The sequence below is a fragment of the Melanotaenia boesemani genome, chromosome 10 (genome assembly GCF_017639745.1).
Source record: "Melanotaenia boesemani isolate fMelBoe1 chromosome 10, fMelBoe1.pri, whole genome shotgun sequence".
NCBI classification, from domain to species: domain Eukaryota; kingdom Metazoa; phylum Chordata; class Actinopteri; order Atheriniformes; family Melanotaeniidae; genus Melanotaenia; species Melanotaenia boesemani.
The window spans coordinates 25,649,948-25,672,274 of NC_055691.1; the positions used below are offsets into that span (position 1 = coordinate 25,649,948).

At 37.1% G+C, this 22,327-nt stretch overlaps 2 protein-coding genes across 2 annotated transcripts; both read left to right on the forward strand.

Moving 5' to 3' along the window:
- The first annotated feature begins 2,384 nt into the window (after positions 1 to 2,384).
- Positions 2,385 to 5,153, forward strand: si:dkeyp-73b11.8 (BPTI/Kunitz domain-containing protein). Its single transcript, XM_041997491.1, has 6 exons — positions 2,385 to 2,488; positions 3,438 to 3,629; positions 4,196 to 4,372; positions 4,507 to 4,551; positions 4,718 to 4,796; positions 4,910 to 5,153. The coding sequence occupies exons 1-6, from the start codon at positions 2,422 to 2,424 to the stop codon at positions 4,998 to 5,000; spliced, it is 651 nt and encodes a 216-aa protein (XP_041853425.1). The 5' UTR covers positions 2,385 to 2,421; the 3' UTR covers positions 5,001 to 5,153.
- A 2,563-nt stretch (positions 5,154 to 7,716) lies between these two features.
- usp3 (ubiquitin specific peptidase 3) lies at positions 7,717 to 21,586 on the forward strand. The gene is made up of 15 exons (XM_041997536.1): positions 7,717 to 8,153; positions 8,405 to 8,465; positions 9,066 to 9,203; positions 9,572 to 9,655; positions 9,841 to 9,922; positions 10,204 to 10,283; positions 13,598 to 13,711; positions 13,998 to 14,111; positions 14,273 to 14,422; positions 14,607 to 14,710; positions 16,876 to 16,956; positions 17,076 to 17,194; positions 17,296 to 17,409; positions 19,533 to 19,600; positions 20,264 to 21,586. Exons 1-15 carry the CDS (start codon positions 8,063 to 8,065, stop codon positions 20,730 to 20,732), a joined length of 1,869 nt encoding a protein of 622 aa, XP_041853470.1. The 5' UTR covers positions 7,717 to 8,062; the 3' UTR covers positions 20,733 to 21,586.
- Positions 21,587 to 22,327: the final 741 nt, after the last annotated feature.

Here is a 22,327-nt window from a genome sequence, read left to right on the forward strand (position 1 = left end):
CAAATATCCCCTAGTTTAGCAGAATAAAACTACAGAATTTTCAGCGTTATTACTGGGCTGTTTAAGTTGGGGCCACATGGCTATGGTAGACAGTTAAATATGAATGTCCCGGATTTAGGTTAACAATGCAGACACATTAAAAACAAATGTTGTGCATGGCGGGCAGGGCTGCTCAATGGCCAGTGCCCAGTCTACTACATCGGGGTGGGGTGGTGGTGGTGGGGGCTGGATTTAGGGCTCATCTATCCTCTAGTATGCTGTGGATGTCTCCCACAGGGCATGGTGGGAGGGATGTGGGTGTGTGAAAGGGAGTGTTTATGGATACGGAGTGGGGGGCCGCTGTGAGCAAGGGGTGGATAGATGGGAGGAGGGGGAGATGGGTGGGGGAAGAAGGGGGAGTAGGAGTATAGTAGGAGTGGTAGATGGTGCCCTGGTTCCTGGGGTGTGTGGCTGGAACATTGGGGTGGCTGTCTGGGGTGGCCTGGTCCTCCTGGGCATGGTGTGGCCCTCTGTCTTGGGGGTGGGTGGGAGATCTTGGAGCTTGGGGCCCTTCGTTCTGGCCGCCTTGGATGGCCTGTGCCTGGTGCGGTCAACGGCTGCTGATCTTGGCCCACTGAGGCCTGTGTCCTGTGATCGCAGGGGGCTCTGGCTGGGGCCTTCCTCTGCCTCCCTCGGGGTGGGTACGGGGTAGTCTTTGTGGTGGGGTGGCTTGGGTTCGTGCTCCAGGATTACCGCTGATCGCCCAGGTCTCTGGGCTGCCCAAGTCTGCCTCTAGCCTCTGTGGAGACGTGGTCATATTTGCACAAACACACTCATCTCTGCTCACTTCATTCCTCATACTCATGTGTGCTGACACAGTCACTGAGTTGTCCAGTGGGTTTATACACTAAGGGCTACGTTTGTTTAGGATTTCTTTCTTTTTCCTTTGTGTGTGTCTTTTGTACTTTAGTTATTGTTGTGATACATCTTCTTGTTGTTGTCTTGGTTATTTATTTATTTTTATTTTTTTACTGTCAGCTAAAAGCTGTAGGAAATTCTCTGTTGTGTAGCAGTTAGTTTTCTGGTGTTAGCTTAGATAGAACGACTGTTTCTTCTACTATCTATATCTACTGTATCCTTGTCTCCTCTTCCTTTTTTCCACTTTCCTTTTTTTTCTCCCCATTACTGTCCCCCTTTTTTTTTTTTTTCTGTAACCTCCGGTCAGGTCCAGCAAGATTACATAAATACCATAATACCAAATAAATAAGATGAAACAATATATTTAAACAAATAAAAAAATTAAAAATGAAATTATCCAGAGGATCCTCATACCCATAAAGCTTCTCTTGGCAGAGCAAATTTGTTTGGCACAAAACAGCAGCCAGACCATCATTCTGTTTCCTACAATGCTGGACAGGACAAGTTAAACAAAATAAAAATAAAAACTAAAAAAAGACAGAAAACTCTTATAACGGTTATAAGTGTTATAAGTATTGTTAAGTCACATTCTGCAGTAAGTTAAGCAGACTTAATTAGTCCGTTTTCCCCTTTTATTTAGTCCCCCCTTTTAATCTTGTACATTTATTCTTTTATTTTTAGTTATGTTTTTTCCCCATAAATGAGATAATTTTCTCCGTTTTGAAGTGGGTGTGTGGAAGGTGAGAATTTCCTGGTAATTTAGATTCTTTATGGGAATTAAGCTACTTTAAATAAATTAAATATAAAAAAGTAAAAATCAACAAAATCAATAAAACTTATAAAAAATATAATTTTAAACCCAAACTGTATTAGAACCTATGTATATTTACAGTGTTTATTCACATCTTTGCCATACGCATCATAGGTAATTTCTATTTTTGAATATATTTAAATAATGACAAAATAAACTAGACTTGAAATCAGCTAAGTACTTTTTAAAGTACAAAGTTTGTTAGGTGGGTACCTTATGCAATAACCAGTAATTATTAACAGTGTGTTGTGGCTTTTATTAAATTGGTACAGGTATCTGTTCATATTAGCCAGATTAAAGGAACTCAGCATTTGTGCATAAGTGTTTGTAAGTCATGGAAAAATCAGCCCATGGATTATTTGAGGATTCATGATCATATAGTCACCATACTGAGATTATTAGAATAAAAAAATAAGTAAAAATAAAAGTAAACCTCTGTTTGAACCGACACATGATAGCTCCATTGCAGATTTTGTACTATACAGATTATGACATAATAGTTTCTGTCCTAATAAAACAAGCTGTAACCTTTTGTTGACAATAAAGGTGGGAAAGGGAGGAAGTTTCTACTGTTGGCATTAACTTCTGTTTCTGAATGAGGGTGCCATCATTAGGGAAACGTTAGTCCAAAGGTTGCTACTAAGTACCCACTCCCACTGTAGTTTACAGATCTCAGTCACTCCAGGAAAGACGGCACAAAGGCAGGCAGCAAAATGAAGAACTTGCTGCTTTTAGGGATTTTTTTCTCGGCATTCCACATCAGCCACTCAGTAACTCCAGGTATGCCTAAAACTCCTTTTTTTATCTATTTTTTTAAAACTACAGTTCCATTGAAAACCATTATCAGTATTTAGAATACAGATGTGAGGGCTTGTACAGGCCAGGCTACCTGCACAGGGCCTCAAGTCTCTGAATAATGAAGATGTATATCAATGCTTTAATAAATCTAATTAATATTGTTTATGTCATTTTATTCCTCTGATCAGGAATAAAGCTTAATCTTTAGTCATTTCAGTGCAATATAGGGAAAATTGTATCTGAGACACGAGGACTACATCTTAAGAGACTGAACAACAAAGCAATGGAGTATTGAGAAAAAGTTTAGAAGATTATAGAAACCCTCATCAGTTTGTCATTCAAGTTAAAATAATATTGCATTTTATCTCTTCTTTTGAATCAGTGTTCATGTCATGACTGGCAGCTGAAATAATAGTTTTTACTGTTCATTCCTCTCCTATTTAAATGCTCCTACTAATGTTAAGCTGACTGGACAATTTTTTTTCCTCTGTAATTCAAAACTTTTAAACACTGATATCATTTCTGTCTGAGCCAGAGTATTATGAGCTGAAACTAACCTGCTGCTCCAGTTTAATTCACTACAACAGGCTATAATTAGGAAAGTACAGCACTTCCACTTTTTTATATAGAAAGTTAAGGAATAATTGTTCTGCCAAAATTGAAGTGTACTTAGTATTAAAATAGCAATTTAAAACCACTTCCTCTCTGTGAATTAATAAAGGGCAGCAGGACTGAAAAATAAATGACACATTTTATTGCCATCATAAAAATAGGGAGTGGGTCTCTGGTGATGGGGTTAGTTAACCATTAGTGATATACCTGCTCAGGAGTTCTGCTTAAATATGTATCATACAAGAACTGTGGAATGGCTTCAGCTTGGATGTTTGGCTAACACGATGTAACTTGTAGCTTGTTTTTTATCATCCAACAGAATTTTGCAAACTCCCCTTTGATGTAGGTCGTGGTGGAAATTTCCAGTTCTCTGTGTATTATGATGTTACCAGCGATACATGCAACCCGTTCTTTTACCAAGGCGAAGGAGGAAATGCCAACCGTTTTGCAAGTGACATAGAGTGCATGAGAAACTGTTCTGACAGAGCAGAGGAAATTTATCCTATGGATGGTAGGTGAATTCTGTATAACTGAAGTGATGAAAAAAATCACTTAGAAATCTCTTTTTTGTTTTTGTTTTACTATCCCCTCTCTGTTGTGAATATGTCATATATCAAAATTCAACAATTACATAGAGGCTGGTGAAGCCTGATTAAAAAGCGGAGGGAAAAAGGACCTTCTTTCAGTCCGTTGTTGGACTTTGAAGCCAGAATTGGCAGATTAGAGTTTTATGGCTCTATAAACTAGGAGGGGGCAACACAGTCATAAAGCCTTTATGAGTACAACTGAGCCAAAGGCATAGAAAGAACCTTATGACTTATGTGTCTCAACCAGATTGCAGACAGGGACAACTGTGACCGTCAGTTCACTAGACACAAATATTGTTAAAGTTTATTTATTTGTGTTTTCACAAGTAATTACATCATGCCCTTAGAGATGTTGGAAAGTCACTTTTCAGCATTTAGTAATAGCAATATATCATCAAGTGGTTTTTACTATTACAAATTAGCTTAATTAGCATAATTCCTATTAATAACAAATCATGCTGATAATAATTATGGTGTTTTCTCTTGACAGCATCCAAAGCATGTCACCTTAAACACGACAAGGGTGGATGTAACGGCAACATTTTGAAATTTTACTATGACCCAGTTTATGACAAGTGTAAGATATTCATTTGGACTGGGTGCTCCGGAAATGGTAACAGATTTCCTGACTATCAAACCTGCAATACCACGTGTGATGGCATCCATGGTGAGCAAACGGAGGACTTTTATGAAAATGGTTACTGATCATTAAAATGTTTGTATATGGTAAAAAAAAATGAAATTTCACAAATTACATTGTAATAAAAATTTCTCGTAAAACTGGTGTTTACTAATTCTCAGACGATGGTGATGAGCCAGAAGAAGTCGAGTCAGACACTCCTTATGGTGAGTAGAGACACAGTTTAATATTTAGTTTAATGTTTTGATAAGATACATAATCTTCATATCAAACTGAAGGCCTCTTATTTTCAAACTGCCAGAAAAGATCTTTAAAAAGACTTGCACATATGATTGATTAAGTATTTATCCTAACTACTGGGTTCTTCTACAGCAATCATCTTTGGAGTTTTGCTTGCTATCATTCTTACGGCTGTCCTCATAACTGTCATTGTCCTGACAGTTAAGTCAAAGTAAGAACATTTTTGTTTGTCTTTCGATCTTGCTACCTCGAACAACCCAAAGTATTACTACAAGCAGATGCTGATCTTTTGGAATTTTTCTAATATTTGTTGTTCTTCTTTAGGAAAAAGAGCACAAAAAAGAAGGCCAAGGGCAAAAGTAATGAACCCCAGCCTGACTCACCGCTTCAGGAGAGGGCGATTGAAATGACATAAAAAAATCATCATATTGTAGAGTTTTTACCAGCATGGCTTTGGGAACTACTATAATTTCTTTTTTTTTTTTTTTTTTTTTTAAGCAAATTCATCCACAAGTTTGAATGTGGATAACATTTAGACAAGTTCAACTTTGACTTTCTTTTGTCCCTTTGTTTTACTGGCATTTGTAATTACAATCATTTTTGTTCAGTATTTTACCTTTATTTAATTTTTATTACACATTCAGTAGTATTTTTTCTAGTTTGTGGGTTTCTTATTTCAGCTTTATTTAATCCTTTCAGCTAATAATCCTACATAAATCTAACTAACCAAACTGTGATCAAATGAGAATGAGTTGAAGAGTAGGAGCAAAGTCAATCAACTAAAAATTACAAAGCAAGATTAAAAATAACAATAATCATAACAGCAAAGTAATCAGTTATTCCAGGTAAAACACTAAATGTTTTACTGTCAGCTTCTCAATGGTTAAGGTGTCTTTCATTTATTTGCCTTAAGAGTGAGTAACTGGATGTTAGATTTTTTTTTTTTTTTTTTTTTTTTTGTGTGTGTGTGTGTGTCTCAAACAGAAATAAAGAAATATTGGATCCACTGATGGTCATTTCCTACAAGTTCCACATATTTTAGGACCAATTCATTGAATAGAAAAGAAAATAGCTGGTTTGTTGTCCCATTCCTAAAATAAAAAAAAAGGAAGAAATAAAAAACAACAAATTTTCATCCTTGAGAAGACTTTTGGGAGAATTTGACCCAAGTCAGTTTCAACTACCTATCTTTTTGTTTGCAATCACCCAAATCACTTTGTGTTAATGTGATTTCATTTTACAGTTTCTAAAACTTAATTACTGACTTTTTGTTTTTAAAGTGGTCCGCTTGTAAGATGTTAAAACACCACACATACGTTTCGATCTGTTTATGTGCAGCAAAGCCATTTGCACTCTCTGTTATTGTGATTTCTAGTTCAGCATTTGTAAATCTTTTCACAGTTTACTATACTTCTATTAGAATTTGTAATGTCTTTAAATATTCACACTCCTTGTACCTGAGATATAGAACCGTTTCTTGATTTTGCATGACATGCAATGTCTTATTCTTGGGCAAAAGTGTATATGATGCAATGTTTTATTAGTCAGTGTATGTAAACATTTACCAAGCATCTTTATTATAATTTTATTGAAAAAATATCCTCAGTGTTGTTGTTTAAGAAAATGCATTACAGAGACTCAAAATGGTGCTTTTTGTATACAGTTTGCATAGCTCAGGGTCAAACAAGGTAAAGTTTCTCTTTAAATTTGTTTGATAACTTCAATAAAATATACTTCTGTAATGTTTTGGTTCATTTTGAAGTTGATTTCTTCACATTATCTTCATAATGTAAAATTTCTGTTGTAACTTCTCAATTTCAAGATTTCAGTTTGGACTTACTATTGGGACTGGATTATTGTCCAAATTACCTATCATGATATAGGCAAATTTCCAGGACTCCCAGATCCAAAGGGGTCTTAAAAGCTTCAGAATAACTGCTTTTGATAATATAAAATACTTTTACAAAATTAGTTACAAATATATTTATCTTATATCAAGGTTCTTTGCACTATTAAAGTACACAACAGCAAGGGTAAGCTGTGAAAGATGAGTTAGTGTCCTTACATTGCCAAGATCTTGAGTCAAGTTTTACTGCAGCAAATATATTATTCAAGTCTGTATTGTCCCTATGTTGAAAGAGCTCTGAGTTACAAGAGTCTTTAAATAAATTATTACAAAGTAAGGTGTGCAGCATTGAGTATAGATTATGAGTATTATAAATTATTAAATATTTTAATTAGAGGGTGGTTATAAGAGTTAACAGGAACAGTGAACCCATTAACAGGTGGGACCATATGGATGACAGTGGTTCATCCATCATACAGCAATTGAGAATTCAAAACTCAATTGCTGTATGAACATACGCAATAATAAAATACTCAAAATTAACAGGACTTTTCCATACAAGGAAAATGGTAAAACATATCTCTTCTGCCATGCAGCAAACACAGGCTACAGAGACCTAAAGAGTCAAGAGAGAGAGAGAGAGAGAGAGAGAGAGAGAGAGAAGTACAGTGGAAAGGTGTAAAATGACCATAGACAAAGTGGTAACATTGAAAATAACTAAAAATGGGATACAAAACAACCATAAACAGATACAAAGTGACCACAGATAGATGAGTGAAATGCATTTGGCGAGTTAAATAAAACATATGACCAAACAAAATGTGTGTGTATAATGTGTGTATCATTTCAAAATATTTAAACACACACTGCCCATCTCAATGGAAGTTTTCAAGATAAAGATATATTTTAATTCAGTGTGAAAGGGTGCTATTTTTTAATATTCCAGAAAGCGTTTTTAAGAATGTTATCTTAGTGTAGGCTACATAAAAAAGAGATTTGAAAGAAAATTCATTTTAAGTTTTTACATAATAAAGTTCCTTTGTTGAGATATTTTATTACAATTTGGTGCTGAAATATATCAACGCATGCGTGTCTGATGACAAGTTTTAAAAAACTATTAGAGTTTCCTAATATATAAAAGTATAAATTCAAGATGTTGTGGTACCCAACAGAGTATCGAAATGTGCTGGCGACAACGGAAATGTAAACGACGCCGGAAGTAGTTAAATGTTCCTCTCAGGGGCTTTTCATCTTTGAGCTGGCTAACGGCAGAGCCGGCAGACTGTACGTCACTTCCTGAAGTTATTTCCATTTGTTTGTGGCGAGCGCCAGCAGTTACCTGCTAAACACCAAAGATAACCTTACTATTTTATCCAGTAACATGTCAATATAGGAGTTACAGTACTTTTGTATCCTAGAAGTTCTTCTAATCTGAAAACATGCTAGCTGTATAGGGGTTAGCAAACGTGTTAGGATTAGAAAAGAGGAAAACGTGCGTTCGCGATCAGAAATAGTTGATCAGCTAACGTTAGCTAGCTAGTTTAGGTTAATTGGCTAACTATTGTTAGCTACCCCGGTCCTGGTACGGTTGGTATTGTTGCGTTGATCGACTTTTCAGCAGTTCTAAGCTGATGGAGTGCCCTCATTTGAGCTCAAACGTAGGCTGTGCCTCCGATTCCCCCAGGTTCCCCAACGGTATACCGTCCTCTTGGTGTTGTAACGGTAAGAAAAATGTTTGTCTAATTTTTTTTTCATTTTTTAAAAAACAGTACTATGAGGAATATTTTTGGATCCATTCCTCCGGTTAGGCTACTAGCACAGCAATAGCTGTGTTAGCGAGACTCTGGCAACAAGTCAGTAAGCTGTACAGACAAGGGCAGTTTTCATATAATATATTTTTATGACACTTGAAGAAATGAGTTGCTTAATATAATTTATTAAATATATTTATTTATAAATGTTTTAATGCCCAGTTTGCAGGTCTAATAAGAGTCCTTGGATATGCCTTACTTGTCTGATGGTCCATTGTGGTCGGTAAGTTGATGTATGATTTATGCTTGTAACTTATCAAATATCTCTCTTTTCGCTTTTTATTATAATTTTCCCACTAATTTTTAATCTTTTTTGTAAAAACAAGAAATCAGTTAACAACAGTTGTCACTATCCTGGGTGCATTTCTAATATCCTTTCTCAGATTTCCCCAAATGACTAATGTCATTGCTTATTTTTTTTTATCATGACCCAGAAGAAAAACATTGTTGTCAATATAATTTTTGAACATTTAAGAACTGGAAAATTTACTAAAGTATAAGATTGTGAGGCTTGGGGCCTGCATTGCACTTTAGATAAAGAATAGTCTAAATGTAATAACTTAGTCTTTAGTATTTAAAATGTTAAAGATTAGGAAATGGAAAAGGGACATGTAAAAGTAACCTAACAAATGTCATAACTAAACTTAAAAAGAACGAGATCTACCTAAAATCACACATTGTTACTGGAAGCATTTCTTAAAATGGATGTTAAAATTGACCTTTTATCTACACAAAATTTTTGACCATAACACAACCTAGTGGCAGTTGAAATGGAGCTTTTGTTTTTTAGGTAATTTCTGATGTTTTGCTTAACATTGTTTAGATATGTCAATGGGCATGCTAAGAAGCACTTTGAGGAGAACCAAGGCATTGGCACCAGTCAGAGGAAGGGTGACAAACAGGAGAAAGAGAAAACCCATCATTCTGTGTGCATGGACTGTTGCAACTACAGTGTGTTTTGGTGAGTGTCTATCATTATCAGTTGAACTGTATTGTAAATCTTGTTTTAGAGCTTTAATCACAAAGGTTAAACAATCAAAGATTTGTGGTGTGGTTATGGGAGCCAAATGCTTTTCAAACAACCTTTCTGAATTTATTGACACTTGTTCAGATACTTTCTAAGAAATTCACCTTTTGTTCTGGTTGTAATGAAATGTTTGATGAAATTATGACCTCCGCTTAACTGTGACCGCTACTACAGTGACACATGATGTCTTTGTCATATGTGTTTTACAAGGGTGTATTCGGTCTAATTATCAATAAGTGTAATATTTTGTTCAAATATGTATATATTCAGTATTTACATAATATGTAATGTGGAATTTATAGTTACAGATGTGATGACTTTGTAATCAATGACACCAAACCTGGACAGGTGCAGAAGGTGAGGGAGCATCTTCAAAGTTTAGAAAAGTAAGTAGATTTTTTTCTCTTTTATTGTCATTCATTGTGTTAGAAACAAGACAAGAAAGCAATGTTAAAGCATACATGTACCTTCTTTCAAAAAATAAACTCCCATGTCTTGATGATACTAATGAAAGATGTTTCAAACATATCTTATTGAAATTGAAAAATACAGTGCTGTGATCTTTTCACAGTTCAGTGCTCATAGGTGAAAGGCAGAGGAAAAGAAAACTTCTGGAAAGCCCAGCTTCAGATGGCAAACTTTTAAAAGACAATGTAAGTAATACTGGAAAAGTAGCATTGTTTTCTTCTAATAAGAAGCAACTAAAAATGTGGTGGAAGATTTTAAATAAACAATTGCTCATTAAGACTAAGCCAGTTTTCCTTTTACAAGCCTACATTCTTTGTGTGTCCAATTAAATAAGCAATAGCTTAACACAGCTGTACAACAAGTAACTAAGAAACTGTGTTAGATTGAAACATTAAGTTTCATAAATGGTTTTCTTCAAGGTTCCTTAAAAATGAACATCTATTTTTATGCCGCTTTTGTCTTTCAGGATGGGGTGGCTTTAGGTGCTACTGGTCTGCGAAACCTGGGCAACACATGTTTTATGAATGCCATTCTGCAGTCCCTCAGGTAAGACTGTGCGGTGTGTGGAGAGTATGTGGGTGGTGGACTGACTATGTGGTCGAAACCAGTAACTGTGCCTCTGTAGGTCTTGGGCCCCACAACCAGTCATCCTTTATTAATATATTCTGGGGCACAGTTAGGGGGATTACAGAGACTGCCTAGAAACAAGACAGTCAATGCCAGGTTTTCCAGTTCACATATATTTTTCCCTCTTTGCTAAACGATTACACTGATTTTGAAGTAATTATTTGCTCAAAATCTAGTTTTTTTTTTTTTTCCCTGTTGCAGCGGGTTGTATTTCCACAAAAACATGGGGTGTCCCCCTTCAAGTCAGTATGATAACTTATAACATATAGACTAATCTGTCCGCCGTTTTCTGTGTTGCGCCATCTTGTGGCACAACAAATTGGTACAGATAATGAATGAATGACTCAATTGATTCAATGCAACAACACTAGTCATAAGGGCTGCGTATCGTCACTAATTTCCTGAATTGATTCGATTCACAACAGCTTATTTTGAGTTGACTTTGATTAAACTCAGTTCGATATCTATTCACTTACCACTAATTATCCAACAACACCTGTTTTTCTTGAATATTTAAGACAATCTCAGATAATATATATATATACACACACACACACACACGTGCTGTGTATGCTGCACCAACTGTCCTGCTAGTTTTAGACATTTTCCTGCAGCAACACACCTTATCCACATCACACCTGATCCATATCATAGCTTGTTTTCAAGTTCTGCACAAGCCCTAATGACCCAGTAATAATTTGACTCATGTGTATTGCAGCATGTAAACATGCAAAAGCAGGAGAGTGACGACAGGTCCACAGTTGGTAATCCCTTCACTAGTGCGTCAGGAAAGTCTTAATATTTTTAGGGGGTTTGAAATAACTAAGATGAGTACAGAAAATATGAATTATAAACTTTTTTAAATTGAATATAAAAACTCAATATTTTAATTAATTAGGATCCAATACTTGCAGGTCAACTTGCATTGAATAAAACGAAAGCAGTATGGGAGGAGTCTGCAGCAGAGTGCTGCAATGCCAGTGGTGCTCTATTTGCAAATGAAAACAGCACAAGAATAAACTGCGAAGGAGCAAAAAATCGGATCATCTCATTTTTAAGATCATTGAAAACCGAGAACATAATTAAGATTAAAATTCAATTAATCGCCCAGCCCTAGTGTGCACCATGTGTTTGTGTGTGTGTGTGTGTGTTTAGGTTCTCACTACCGTGGACATACCGTCATGTAAATCAGATAAAAAGCATCAGATTGTTTACTTTTTGATAAAAGGACGAAGTGTAAACCTGTTCTAGAGGAAATGTAAATTTAAATGACCATGTTGGATTTATTTCAAAGTACATATGTGCTTGGTGACATCACTTCCTGTTGTGGAACGCCATAACATCTTAGCGTTTGCTGCTAATGTGAGCAGTAATGCGCTGCAAAAGACTTTATAGATGAATATAATCCACACTGGTGAATGTAAACATCTGAATGTGACATAATCCCAGCAAGAGAAGCTGATTGTGGACAGAGAAAACACAGGAAACCAGTTTTGTGTGTGTATGTAAATGCTAAGATCTTGCCGAGCCTCAGTAAGTCACGCAAAAATTATGTAAAAAATAGATCTCCAAGTTTATCTATGTTGTATTTTGATCCTTTGAATTGATTGAAATCGATAAATCAATATTTTTTTATTTATTTATTTTTAAACGCAGCCCTACTAATCAACTGTCAATCAACTGACTTAAACTGTCAGTATCCGAGCAACTTATTACTGACAAGTCAACAGTCTAAGGCCCAATCCCATTTCTCTTTTGTTACCCCTTCCCCTTACCCCTTAAAAACGGAGCTAGAAGGGGTAGGGCTGAAAGTCAACCCTTTCAGCAATCACATACGTCATCAGTAGCCACTAAAGAACATTTTACACTGGAACTGGAAGAAATTTTTAATAAAACAAAACAATAAATATATAAAAAAATATTAAACATGAGGCTTAGACAGGGAACAGCTGCAAAACTGCCAGTTGTATTTAAAAAAAAAAAAAAACTAGGAAAAAGATATACTGTGCATTGTTGCTGTTTGTGAAGCTAGGCAAGGCAGTTTATTTGTATAGCACATTTCATGTAAAGTGCTTTACATAAAACAAAGGCATTATAGATATTAAGAAATAGTAAAAGGCAGCAACACATAACAAGAATCACAATAAAATAATGACATTAAAATGCTGAAATATCTTCCCTCATTACTGCATGTCAGACTGATCTATGAGCAGTGAATGAACCGCAATGCTGCGTCTTTTTGACATATACGAAGGGACACTGACCCAAAAGCAATGCGTCCCACTGGGAATCCTCCCAAACCTCTACATTAGCCGGCATTGCTCTTGATGTGTATTCCAGCGTGAGAAATCGGAGGTTTAGCGTGAGAGCGTAAGAAGCCACTCAAATGTGTGAGTCTCACGGCCGATGCGTGAGAGCTGTCAGCCTTGTAAACAAATGCGGCATACCGGTTCGCACAGGCTAAGAGCTTCACCACGGTCTCGTGGTGCAACATGCTGCTGTCAAATATGACACGAGAGAGATCACTCCGCAAGAGCGTTCAGATGAGATACTCCATAGTGAAACCTATTGTCATAAACAGTCTATGGTGAAGTAAGATAGGGAAAAAAAATCTAATGAAAACTATCGAGGCCGGCAAACTTGTTGCGCTCATTTTTTCTTTACCGGGCAATTAATTGACTTATTGCTTATCGACAGGCCTATGTAGGACGTAATGTAGAACTTTTGCGTGCAATTAAAATTCATTGTGTGTGCGAGCATATTCTCTTTTTCTCTGTGGCTTTTTTTGTGTGTGTGAGTGTGTGTTGTCCTGCACCTCAAGAAAGCGTGATGTGCGTAGAAAACCCTCTGTTTGAAGTGTGCCTCTTAAAAATCTTTGTTTGAAGGGGTATATAGCCCTAACACTTAGCCCTACCCCTCTATCCTAAAAGAAATTGGGACACCCCTACCCCTACATGTGAACACGCAAAACGGAGAGGTAGGGCTAAGTGGTAGCGCCAAGGGGTAAAATGGGATTCAGCCTACCAGTAGACTTGAAATCATAAATAAACATGATTTAGATTGAGGGATTGGATTTATGCATTTTATCCATACATCTACTGAATGCAATGATTCTGGCAAATTAAGATTTAACTCTTTGGCCACTTAGATTTCAGTTTCTTGGTATAAGTGCTGGTTAAGTAATTTCAAGGGTCACTTCATTTCTCTTATCTCAAAATGTGTTTCTTTGACAGTAACATCGAGCAGTTCAGTTGTTATTTCAAGGAGTTGCCCGCAGTAGCTCTACGCAGCGGTAAGACGGCAGGAAGAAGGATGTACCACACCCGCAGCCAAGGAGACAGCAGTGTGTAAGGTCCTCTTTTGCAGGAGGGATAGTTTCTGGGATTTGATCTAGCTTTCATTTTAACAAGTATAAACATGACAAAACTGTTGTTCATTCATAATCATGAGTTATATGATGCTCAATAATATTCTTTACTGTGCTACAGAAAAAAAAAAAAAATCTTGATTACAGTTAGACACAACACAAAGTCCTTCATTTTTTTAAAAAAAAGGCCTTTTATTGTCTTGAACCCAGATGTTTAAAGTACCAGACTGTGGAGCATGGTAACAAAATTGCTTTCTGTTTAACAGATCTCTGGTGGAGGAGTTCAGAAAAACCCTTTGTTCCTTGTGGCAAGGAAGCCAGACCGCCTTCAGTCCAGACTCTTTATTTTATGCCATATGGAAAATCATGCCAAGTTTCAGGTACATCAGAGACTGCCTGAATGAATCTGCTAATGCTGAACTTACAGTTGTTAAAGTTTGAGCTATTTGTTCTTTGATTTCATAACATTGTTGGCACTGTATAAACAAAAGACTTGTTTTTATGAATTTAACATCATTTAAAAATATCTCTGTTTGTACAGAGGCTATCAGCAGCAGGATGCCCATGAATTCATGCGTTACTTGCTAGACCATCTCCACAGGGAGCTCCAGTGCAGTCGCAATGGGGCATCTCACCCAGTCCCGCCACAGGATGGAGTCAGACTTTCCTCCACAGAGGGCAAATGCTGCATGTAAGTCCATCTAAACCAACAATGATTTTGTTTATGCTGTAGTTGGTGTGTATTTTTTGTTTTTTAGATTTTAGCTGTTTCACAGTAAATTTTATCATGACAAGTGAGCAGATTCAATACTTTTATTAGTTATTATTTACCCTGTTCAATTGGTTCATTTGAAAATGTGATGTTTTCTATTCAGAAATGGTGCCAGTGTTGTCACTTCTATTTTCGGGGGTGTTCTTCAGAATGAAGTCAACTGCCTGATATGCGGGACAGAATCTCGGAAGTTTGATCCATTTCTTGGTAAGATAGCTTTTGTTTAAAAATAACTACAAACAGATTAGGGCTCGGCACTATATCAAGATTTTCAAATATATTGAGATTTTTTCACACGCCGTATACAATGGGGGAATGTTTATATCAAGATAGCTTGTTTTCAGTTAAAATTGTCTTTTCTTTTTGTATTTTGCACAATTGTGTTTTTGTTAGCCATTGTTTTAAGAGCATTTAAATTAACATACAGGTACTTTAATTTCAGTCAACTGTTTAAATGCACATGTGCTGCCGATCCTTAATAAAAGTACATTTAGCTACTCAAGGCTGTAAATTAGAACTGTCTCTGGTTACTTGACAAAAAATTATATTGAGATATACACTGCTCAAAAAAATAAAGGGAACACTTAAACAACACAATGTAACTCCAAGTCAATCACACTTTTGTGAAATCAAACTGCCCACTTAGGAAGCAACACTGATTGACAATCAATTTCATATGCTGTTGTGCAAATGGAATAGACAACAGGTAGGAATTATAGGCAATTAGCAAGACACCCCCAATAAAGGAGTGGTTCTGCAGGTGGTGACCACAGACCTCTTCTCAGTTCCTGCTTTCTGGCTGATGTTTTGGTCACCTTTGAATGCTGGCGGTGCTTTCACTCTGGTGGTAGCATGAGTCAAAGTCTACAACCCACACAAGTGGCTCAGGAAGGGCAGCTCATCCAGGATGGCACGTCAATGCGAGCTGTGGCAAGAAGGTTTGCTGTGTCTGTCAACATAGTGTCCAGAGCATGGAGGCGCTACCAGGAGACAGGCCAGTACATCAGGAGACGTGGAGGAGGCCGTAGGAGGGCAACAACCCAGCAGCAGGACTGCTACCTCCGCCTTTGTGCAACAAGGAACAGGAGGAGCACTGCCAGAGCCCTGCAACATGACCTCCAGCAGGCCACAAATATGCATGTGTCTGCTCAAACGGTCAGAAACAAACTCCATGAGGGTGGCATGAAGGCCTGACGTCCACAGGTGGGGGTTGTGCTTACAGCACAACACCGTGCAGGGCGTTTGGCATTTGCCAGAGAACACCAAGATTGGCAACTTTGCCACTGGCGCACTGTGTTCTTCACAGATGAAAGCAGGTTCATACTGAGCACATGTGACAGACGTGACAGAGTCTGGAGACGCCGTGGAGAACGTTCTGCTGCCTGCAACATCCTTCACCATGACCGGTTTGGCAGTGGGTCAGTGATGGTGTGGGGTGGAATTTCTTTGGGGGGCCGCACAGCCCTCCATGTGCTCGCCAGAGGTAGCCTGACTGCCATTAGGTACCGAGATGAGATCCTCAGACCCCTTGTGAGACCATATGCTGGTCCGTTTGGCCTGGGTTCCTTCTAATGCAAGACAATCATAGGCCTCATGTGGCTGGAGTGTGGAAGGCATTGAGGCTCTGGACTGGCCCGCCTGTTCCCCAGACTTGAATCCAATTGAGCACATCTGGGACATCATGTCTCGCTCCATCCACCAACGCCACATTTCACCACAGACTGTCCAGGAGTTGGCGGATGCTTTAGTCCAGGTCTGGGAAGAGATTCCTCAGGAGACCATCAGCCACCTCATCAGGAGCATGCCCAGGCATTGTAGGGAGGTCATACAGGCACGTGGACGCCACACACACTACTGAACCTCATTTTGACATTACATCATTACATCCTGTAGTGTGTTTTAATTTAGAGTGTGACTCCAAATCCAGACCTCCATGGGTTAATAAATTTGATTTCCATTGATAATTTTTGTGTGATTTTTGATGTCAGCACATTCAACTATGTAAAGAAAAAAGTGTTTAATAAGAATATTTAATTCATTCAGATCTAGGATGTTATTTTAGTGTTCCCTTTTATCTTTTTTTGAGCAGTGTATATATTGTATATCATCATTCAGATAAAAATGTATTGATAAATGAAATTTGGTTCATATTGCCCTGCCCTAATATAAATGTTAAATAACCCTTCAAGTTTGAAAGGTTTTTTTTATTTTAATTTTTTTTTTTTATTAATAATTTTTATGAATTGATAAAAGTATCTTCACTCCAAAGCATTGTCTCCATTGGTGGTACTTAAAATCATAAAGTTTAAGGAGAGATAATACACCTGATGCATGATATTGAATTCTTTTTTTCCTCTAAACATTTGATTCAGATCTGTCATTGGACATTCCCAGTCAGTTCAGACAAAAGAGAAGTAAGGACCAGGAGCCTGGTCCGACATGCACCTTAAAAGGTAAGTTTCCTGCTCTCAAAGGTAATAATTTGCTAGATGCCCTTTCTTTGTAGAATTAAAAAAAAAATGTAATTTTTAAAAAATTTTCTTTTTATATGATATTTGTGTAATTTTGTCAGACTGCCTACGTAGCTTCACAGACCTGGAAGAACTTGATGAAACGGAGCTGTATTATTGCCATAAGTGTAAAAAGCGCCAGAAATCAACCAAGAAGTTCTGGATCCAGAAGCTGCCAAAGGTATGAGAGTCATTTTTATTCAAGTTTATTACATCTATTAATTGTGAGACTTTATTCACTAATTTATTTTTTTTATGTATTTATTTCCCACCAAATTGCAGGTTTTGTGCCTGCACCTGAAGCGGTTCCACTGGACTGCCTTTTTGAGAAACAAGGTGGATACATATGTGGAATTTCCTCTGAAAGGACTAGACATGCGGGGCTACTTACTTGAGGTGAGCTTGAAACAGAAGAAAGGTTTATCTGGAAAATTGACAGTATAATTATTTTGCTTGTACATTGTGATTTTTTTTTTCTTCTTTTTGGCAAATGGTATGAATCAGTGGTTGTTACTCAGACCTTTAAGAACAACCTGACAAAAATTAAAAGTAGTCCTTACATCACAAAAAGCAGAACTTTCTGGTTTTGTCAGTAGTTAAAACATTTGTGCTATAGTTGGGATAGGTGCATGTCAGAGGCCATAATTTGTTTCTTCAGTTCATACTGCGGTGAAAATTAGCAGCAGTGTTGTAAGGCTCCAAAATGTTTGCTTTAACAATAAACATTGTCAAAGATGAACACATCCTCTCCTAGATAATATTATTTTAATGAAAGTGGACACAAAAATAGCATCTGGGTGTGCAGGAGAACATGGAGATAATTATCAGTTAATGTTAAGCTCATGGCAGAAGACGTAACAGCTGTTGTATTATAGATGGTATTTTAGGACCCTAGTAAAATTAATGATTTGTATGAATAGTTTGCTGAAGTGAAAATTGTAATAATTTTGCCTGTATTGATTTAGACTTGCAGTATTCAGCATTATAAACTGTGCTTATACATGTACAACATTAAGAATAGTCTTGCGGAGTTGTAGAAGTCAATATTAGGTTTGTATACACAAAATTATAATGGTTCTTTTACCAAACTGGTGATTTATTCCAACTGAATTTTACATGTAGGTGTGCATGTACATGTAGGTTGTTGTCAAACATAAACAACTTATGGCCTTTGAGTAGTTATATTTAGAAAATCACAGGGGTCCTAAATTTGCACTGTGTATACTAGGGGTGGAGAGATTTGAATTGCAGTCCAAGACTGATGTTTGCGATGCGACTGCACCGGTAGCTTCCGTGTGCATCGGATACAGATGCTGGAAAATTGCGCAGTGTATCTTTGTTTGTCTGCATCGGTAAAACCCATGGTTACATAGATTATTACATAGTTTATCTCCTCTGCAACACATCATCACTATCTTTTGCCATTTTTTATTAAAACATTTTGGCATCAGAGCTTCTAGTTAAAAAATAATGTCCACAATTATCTTAAAAAAATGACAATGGCTTGGCTGTGGTCTGTGCTCTGTGCTTCTACTTTTTTATTTATTTTTTTGTAAGAGATAAAAAAGAAATTTCCTAAATAAATGTATAAGTAGAGAATGAGATTAGAAACAAATGAAACAAAAGTAAAAAAAGTTTTTTGTTTATGATTTAATATATTAGGAATAAAACAATCCTGTGTCCATATTGAATTACATCTTCTTTTAAGTTGAATTTATTTGTTTTCTTTATAGAAAACAATCAAGTGCTAAGTACATCCTTTACAGAGAAAGAGACAAAATAATTGTGGTGTTACTTAGAAACCAGATGCGGGCTTAAAAATTCTTTGTATTGTGTTGAAAAGTCTTGAATTGCATCATGAATCCTATTGAACCAAATTGCATTGTATGAAGTCAAATCGTTTTCACATCCCTAGTGTATACACTAATGTTTCATGATTTACAAAGCATAAAAGAAATACGCTATGTTCCTGTTCGCAGGAATGACATCCATGTGTTGTTGCACCATCTGTAGCAAATGTGTTATTCATTTTTGGATCATTGGAGGCACCTTCATTTGTAGTTTGGTGATTGATCTCCATCCAGCTGTGAAAGCAGCCAGCACTTGTTTCCATGGCTTTACAAGACGCTGTGACTGCTGATTTACACTCTTGTTTGGTTAATCATCAGTTGGATATTCTAGGTTGGAGCAGGCTTGTTCTCAGCATTACCTGATACCAGTGAAGTATCCATTATATTTAGACTTGCATGACATACAAGCTTCAAAAGGCTTTTTGTGCTCCAGCATTAAAAAGAAAAACATAAAACTAATCTAAAAAGTTAACTGCTGAATTTGTCTGCCATATTTTGATATTTTCATGGGAATTTTGAAGTTTAATGTGAGTATAGAAAAAATGGTCTCCTTGGAAACAGGATTTTTATGTACACACTGACCTACAGTGTGCAAAAATACATTTAATATTTGGTCTATTTTGTCAGTCTCCTCTACAAAGCTCACCTCTATCTGTTTTATGTTTGCAGCCAGAGAACTCATTACCAGGGAGTTGCCTGTATGACCTTGCTGCTGTTGTGGTGCATCATGGCTCTGGGTGAGTAGATGCTTTGCATCTTTCAGGCTTTTAGTTCATGATTTATTTAAGTCCCTCTGTCAAGAAAATAGAAAAGAGTTGGTATACATGAAGATTTTCTTTGCTCTTGATGCATCTTAGGTTACTACTAAAATGAAAAGGTATTACTGATATCCATTGCTCTTGGGTTTAAACTTAATTTGTAATCTAAGTGCTCTAAAGCTTGAAAGCATGTTTTTTGTTGCAGCAGTTTAATATGTCAGACTTGTATAAAGTTTTTTTTTTTTTTTAATGGTAGAAAATTAAAAGCTGAATCCCTAAAAACAACACTTATCCACAAATGTAAACATCATCTGCTGCCAGCTCTTCTAATTTTATTCATCTGTCACCCAATCACTGTGTAAACAATTCAGATCTAATTTTGTTAAAAAGCCTCGTGGACAGCTGCAGTTTAAAAATTCATGCAACTGCTGAACATTGAAAGGCACCAGACTGAGAGTCCTTGAAAGTGCATTTACATAAGCAGAGAATTAAACTGCTGCTATCTTAACTTTGACCTCTAAGTGGCAGTGTTGTGTCACTGCTGTGTTGTTGAGCTCAATGTGTCTTTTTCTTGCTCCAAAAGCAATAAATTAAGTTCTGTGAAAAGCCAGAAGGTGCAGCTTGATATGTCTGTGTTCACAGGGTTGGATCAGGGCATTATACTGCATATGGCAGCCACGAGGGCCGCTGGTACCACTTCAATGACAGCACAGTGACTCTGACCAGTGAAGACACAGTGAGAAAAGCAAAGGCTTACATTCTCTTCTATGTTGAGAGGACGGGTCAAGTGTGCGTCGACAAGATTGGCACAGATGGTGCAGCCACGTACAAGCCTGATGTGGACACAGCTTCCACAGACAGTGTTTCGTCAGAAATAGTTTCTCAGGACAAGGTTGGAGCAGACACAGTGGCCACAGATGTGGGTATGATGGATGGGGTAGCCACACACAGGAATATCCTGGATGAAAAAGCCCAAGATGATGTGTGCACAGACTTGGCTACAATAAATGAGGCTGACACCGTGTCAGGAGAGGCTGCAACAGATGGGGATACCTCAGAAAAGACCGGAGCAGATGATGGTCTCCAAACTATACAAAGTGTTGCACCATGATTCTGTCAGATTTCACCAGCTTAGTCTAGCTTGTCACCTCATTTTGGTTTCACCTCAGCCATGTTTGTGATATTTGTCACAGTGCTTGGTTATCCTTATTATTATTATAGTTAATTTTACCATTAAATATATTAATATCTCTTTTATGGACTGCTTGAAAGCCTCATGGTTAACTGGCTGCTTTTTTGTGTATCACTTTCTCAATGTATTCCTCAGTTGAGGTAGACTTTTCTCTGTATGTGATAGATTCCAAGTGTGATCATTCAAAATAATGAAGTAAAGTTTTAGCCTTGGAAACCCTTATTTGTTCCAGTGTTTAGTAGGCTGAAATTCATTGTGTCAACACACTGTCATTGTAACAATATCTGGCATTTTTAAATGTCTCATTTTCTTTTTTTCATGTTATAAAAGCCTTGTCTTGATTTCCATTTATTTTTAGTATTTTATTAGAGCCTGTTGGAAAGTTGTTTTAACTTCTTGACCACAATTTGACAGATTGATCTTAAATTTAATTTGTTTTGGTGGTAGTGTCATTTAACGTTTTATATTGTTTTAAAGTGAGTAGTGAAGGGACTTGATGAGATCCATTTCTTTATATGTATCAAGCAACATTCACATGATGGAATATAATTGGAAGTATTGTATTAAAGTTTGTTTCTCATTATGTCTTTAATTAGAATCCCTGCTTCTCTTGTAATGAGTGGTCAATCTGTTGTAATTATCAAGACAAGAAATACAAGGGCTTTTCTTTTTAAATTCTCTTTAAAGCATTTTTTATCCACCCGGTGCTAATGTGCTGTAAATGTTAAAAACTGATTGATTACCAAAGTCCTAATAATAAATATCAAGAATCATGTTATACTAAAGTATAGCAAAATTCAATTTGCATTCTTCACCCACCCCCCCCACCCCCCCATCATACAGTAATCTGCCATTGCTTTGATTTTTTTTGTGAAATGAATCACCAGGATGTGAATTGTCTATATATCCTCTGTACAAGTGTCCTAGAACCCTTATTGTGACGTCTAATGGTAAACAGCCTGTGATATGTTCCATTATGACTTTGAAGGAGAGCATATTTTTTTTTTGCAAGTATTTTTGTGCTGTTTCCCTCCCCTCCCTCTACCCTTAGCGCAGACCTGCACACACCCAGGCACACGTACACACAGCGCTCCCCTTGGGACATGTGCCAACCAGTAAGCCCTTTTGCTCTTACAGGAACAAGCTCTCCTGTATTCAGAGGAACAGCTGCTCTTCATCGCCTGCTCACAGGTGGCTTTGAGCTCGCCACTCTGTCCTCGGTAATGACCCAAGTAGCCTTTTTCTTCTTTTTCTCTTGGAAGCTAAATTCCAGCTGCTAATAATAAGCTCACATCGAGTTGTGATTGTTGGATTAGAGTTCTGGTTAAGGACATCGTGACACAGTGAGTCACAGTACAGAATGTAATCAGCCTCCCAACAGTGGCATTTCCCATCATCCTGCATTTTTTCTCAAAAAGGCTGGTGATTGTAACAAATGGAACAGGACAAACTCATAAGGTAGTGTTCAGTGATGACATACATGTCGTAGTATTTTGCTTTTTGCCAGCAGCACA

Bases quoted from the DNA above. Each gene is read 5' to 3' on its own strand.
- si:dkeyp-73b11.8 (XM_041997491.1), top strand. From the start codon at position 2,422: ATGAAGAACTTGCTGCTTTTAGGGATTTTTTTCTCGGCATTCCACATC. The intron at 3,630-4,195 runs GTAGGTGAATTC...TTCTCTTGACAG, and splicing joins GGAAATTTATCCTATGGATG to CATCCAAAGCATGTCACCTT. The intron at 4,797-4,909 runs GTAAGAACATTT...GTTCTTCTTTAG, and splicing joins GTCCTGACAGTTAAGTCAAA to GAAAAAGAGCACAAAAAAGA.
- usp3 (XM_041997536.1), top strand. From the start codon at position 8,063: ATGGAGTGCCCTCATTTGAGCTCAAACGTAGGCTGTGCCTCCGATTCC. The intron at 14,112-14,272 runs GTACATCAGAGA...CTGTTTGTACAG, and splicing joins AAAATCATGCCAAGTTTCAG to AGGCTATCAGCAGCAGGATG. The intron at 17,195-17,295 runs GTATGAGAGTCA...ACCAAATTGCAG, and splicing joins GGATCCAGAAGCTGCCAAAG to GTTTTGTGCCTGCACCTGAA.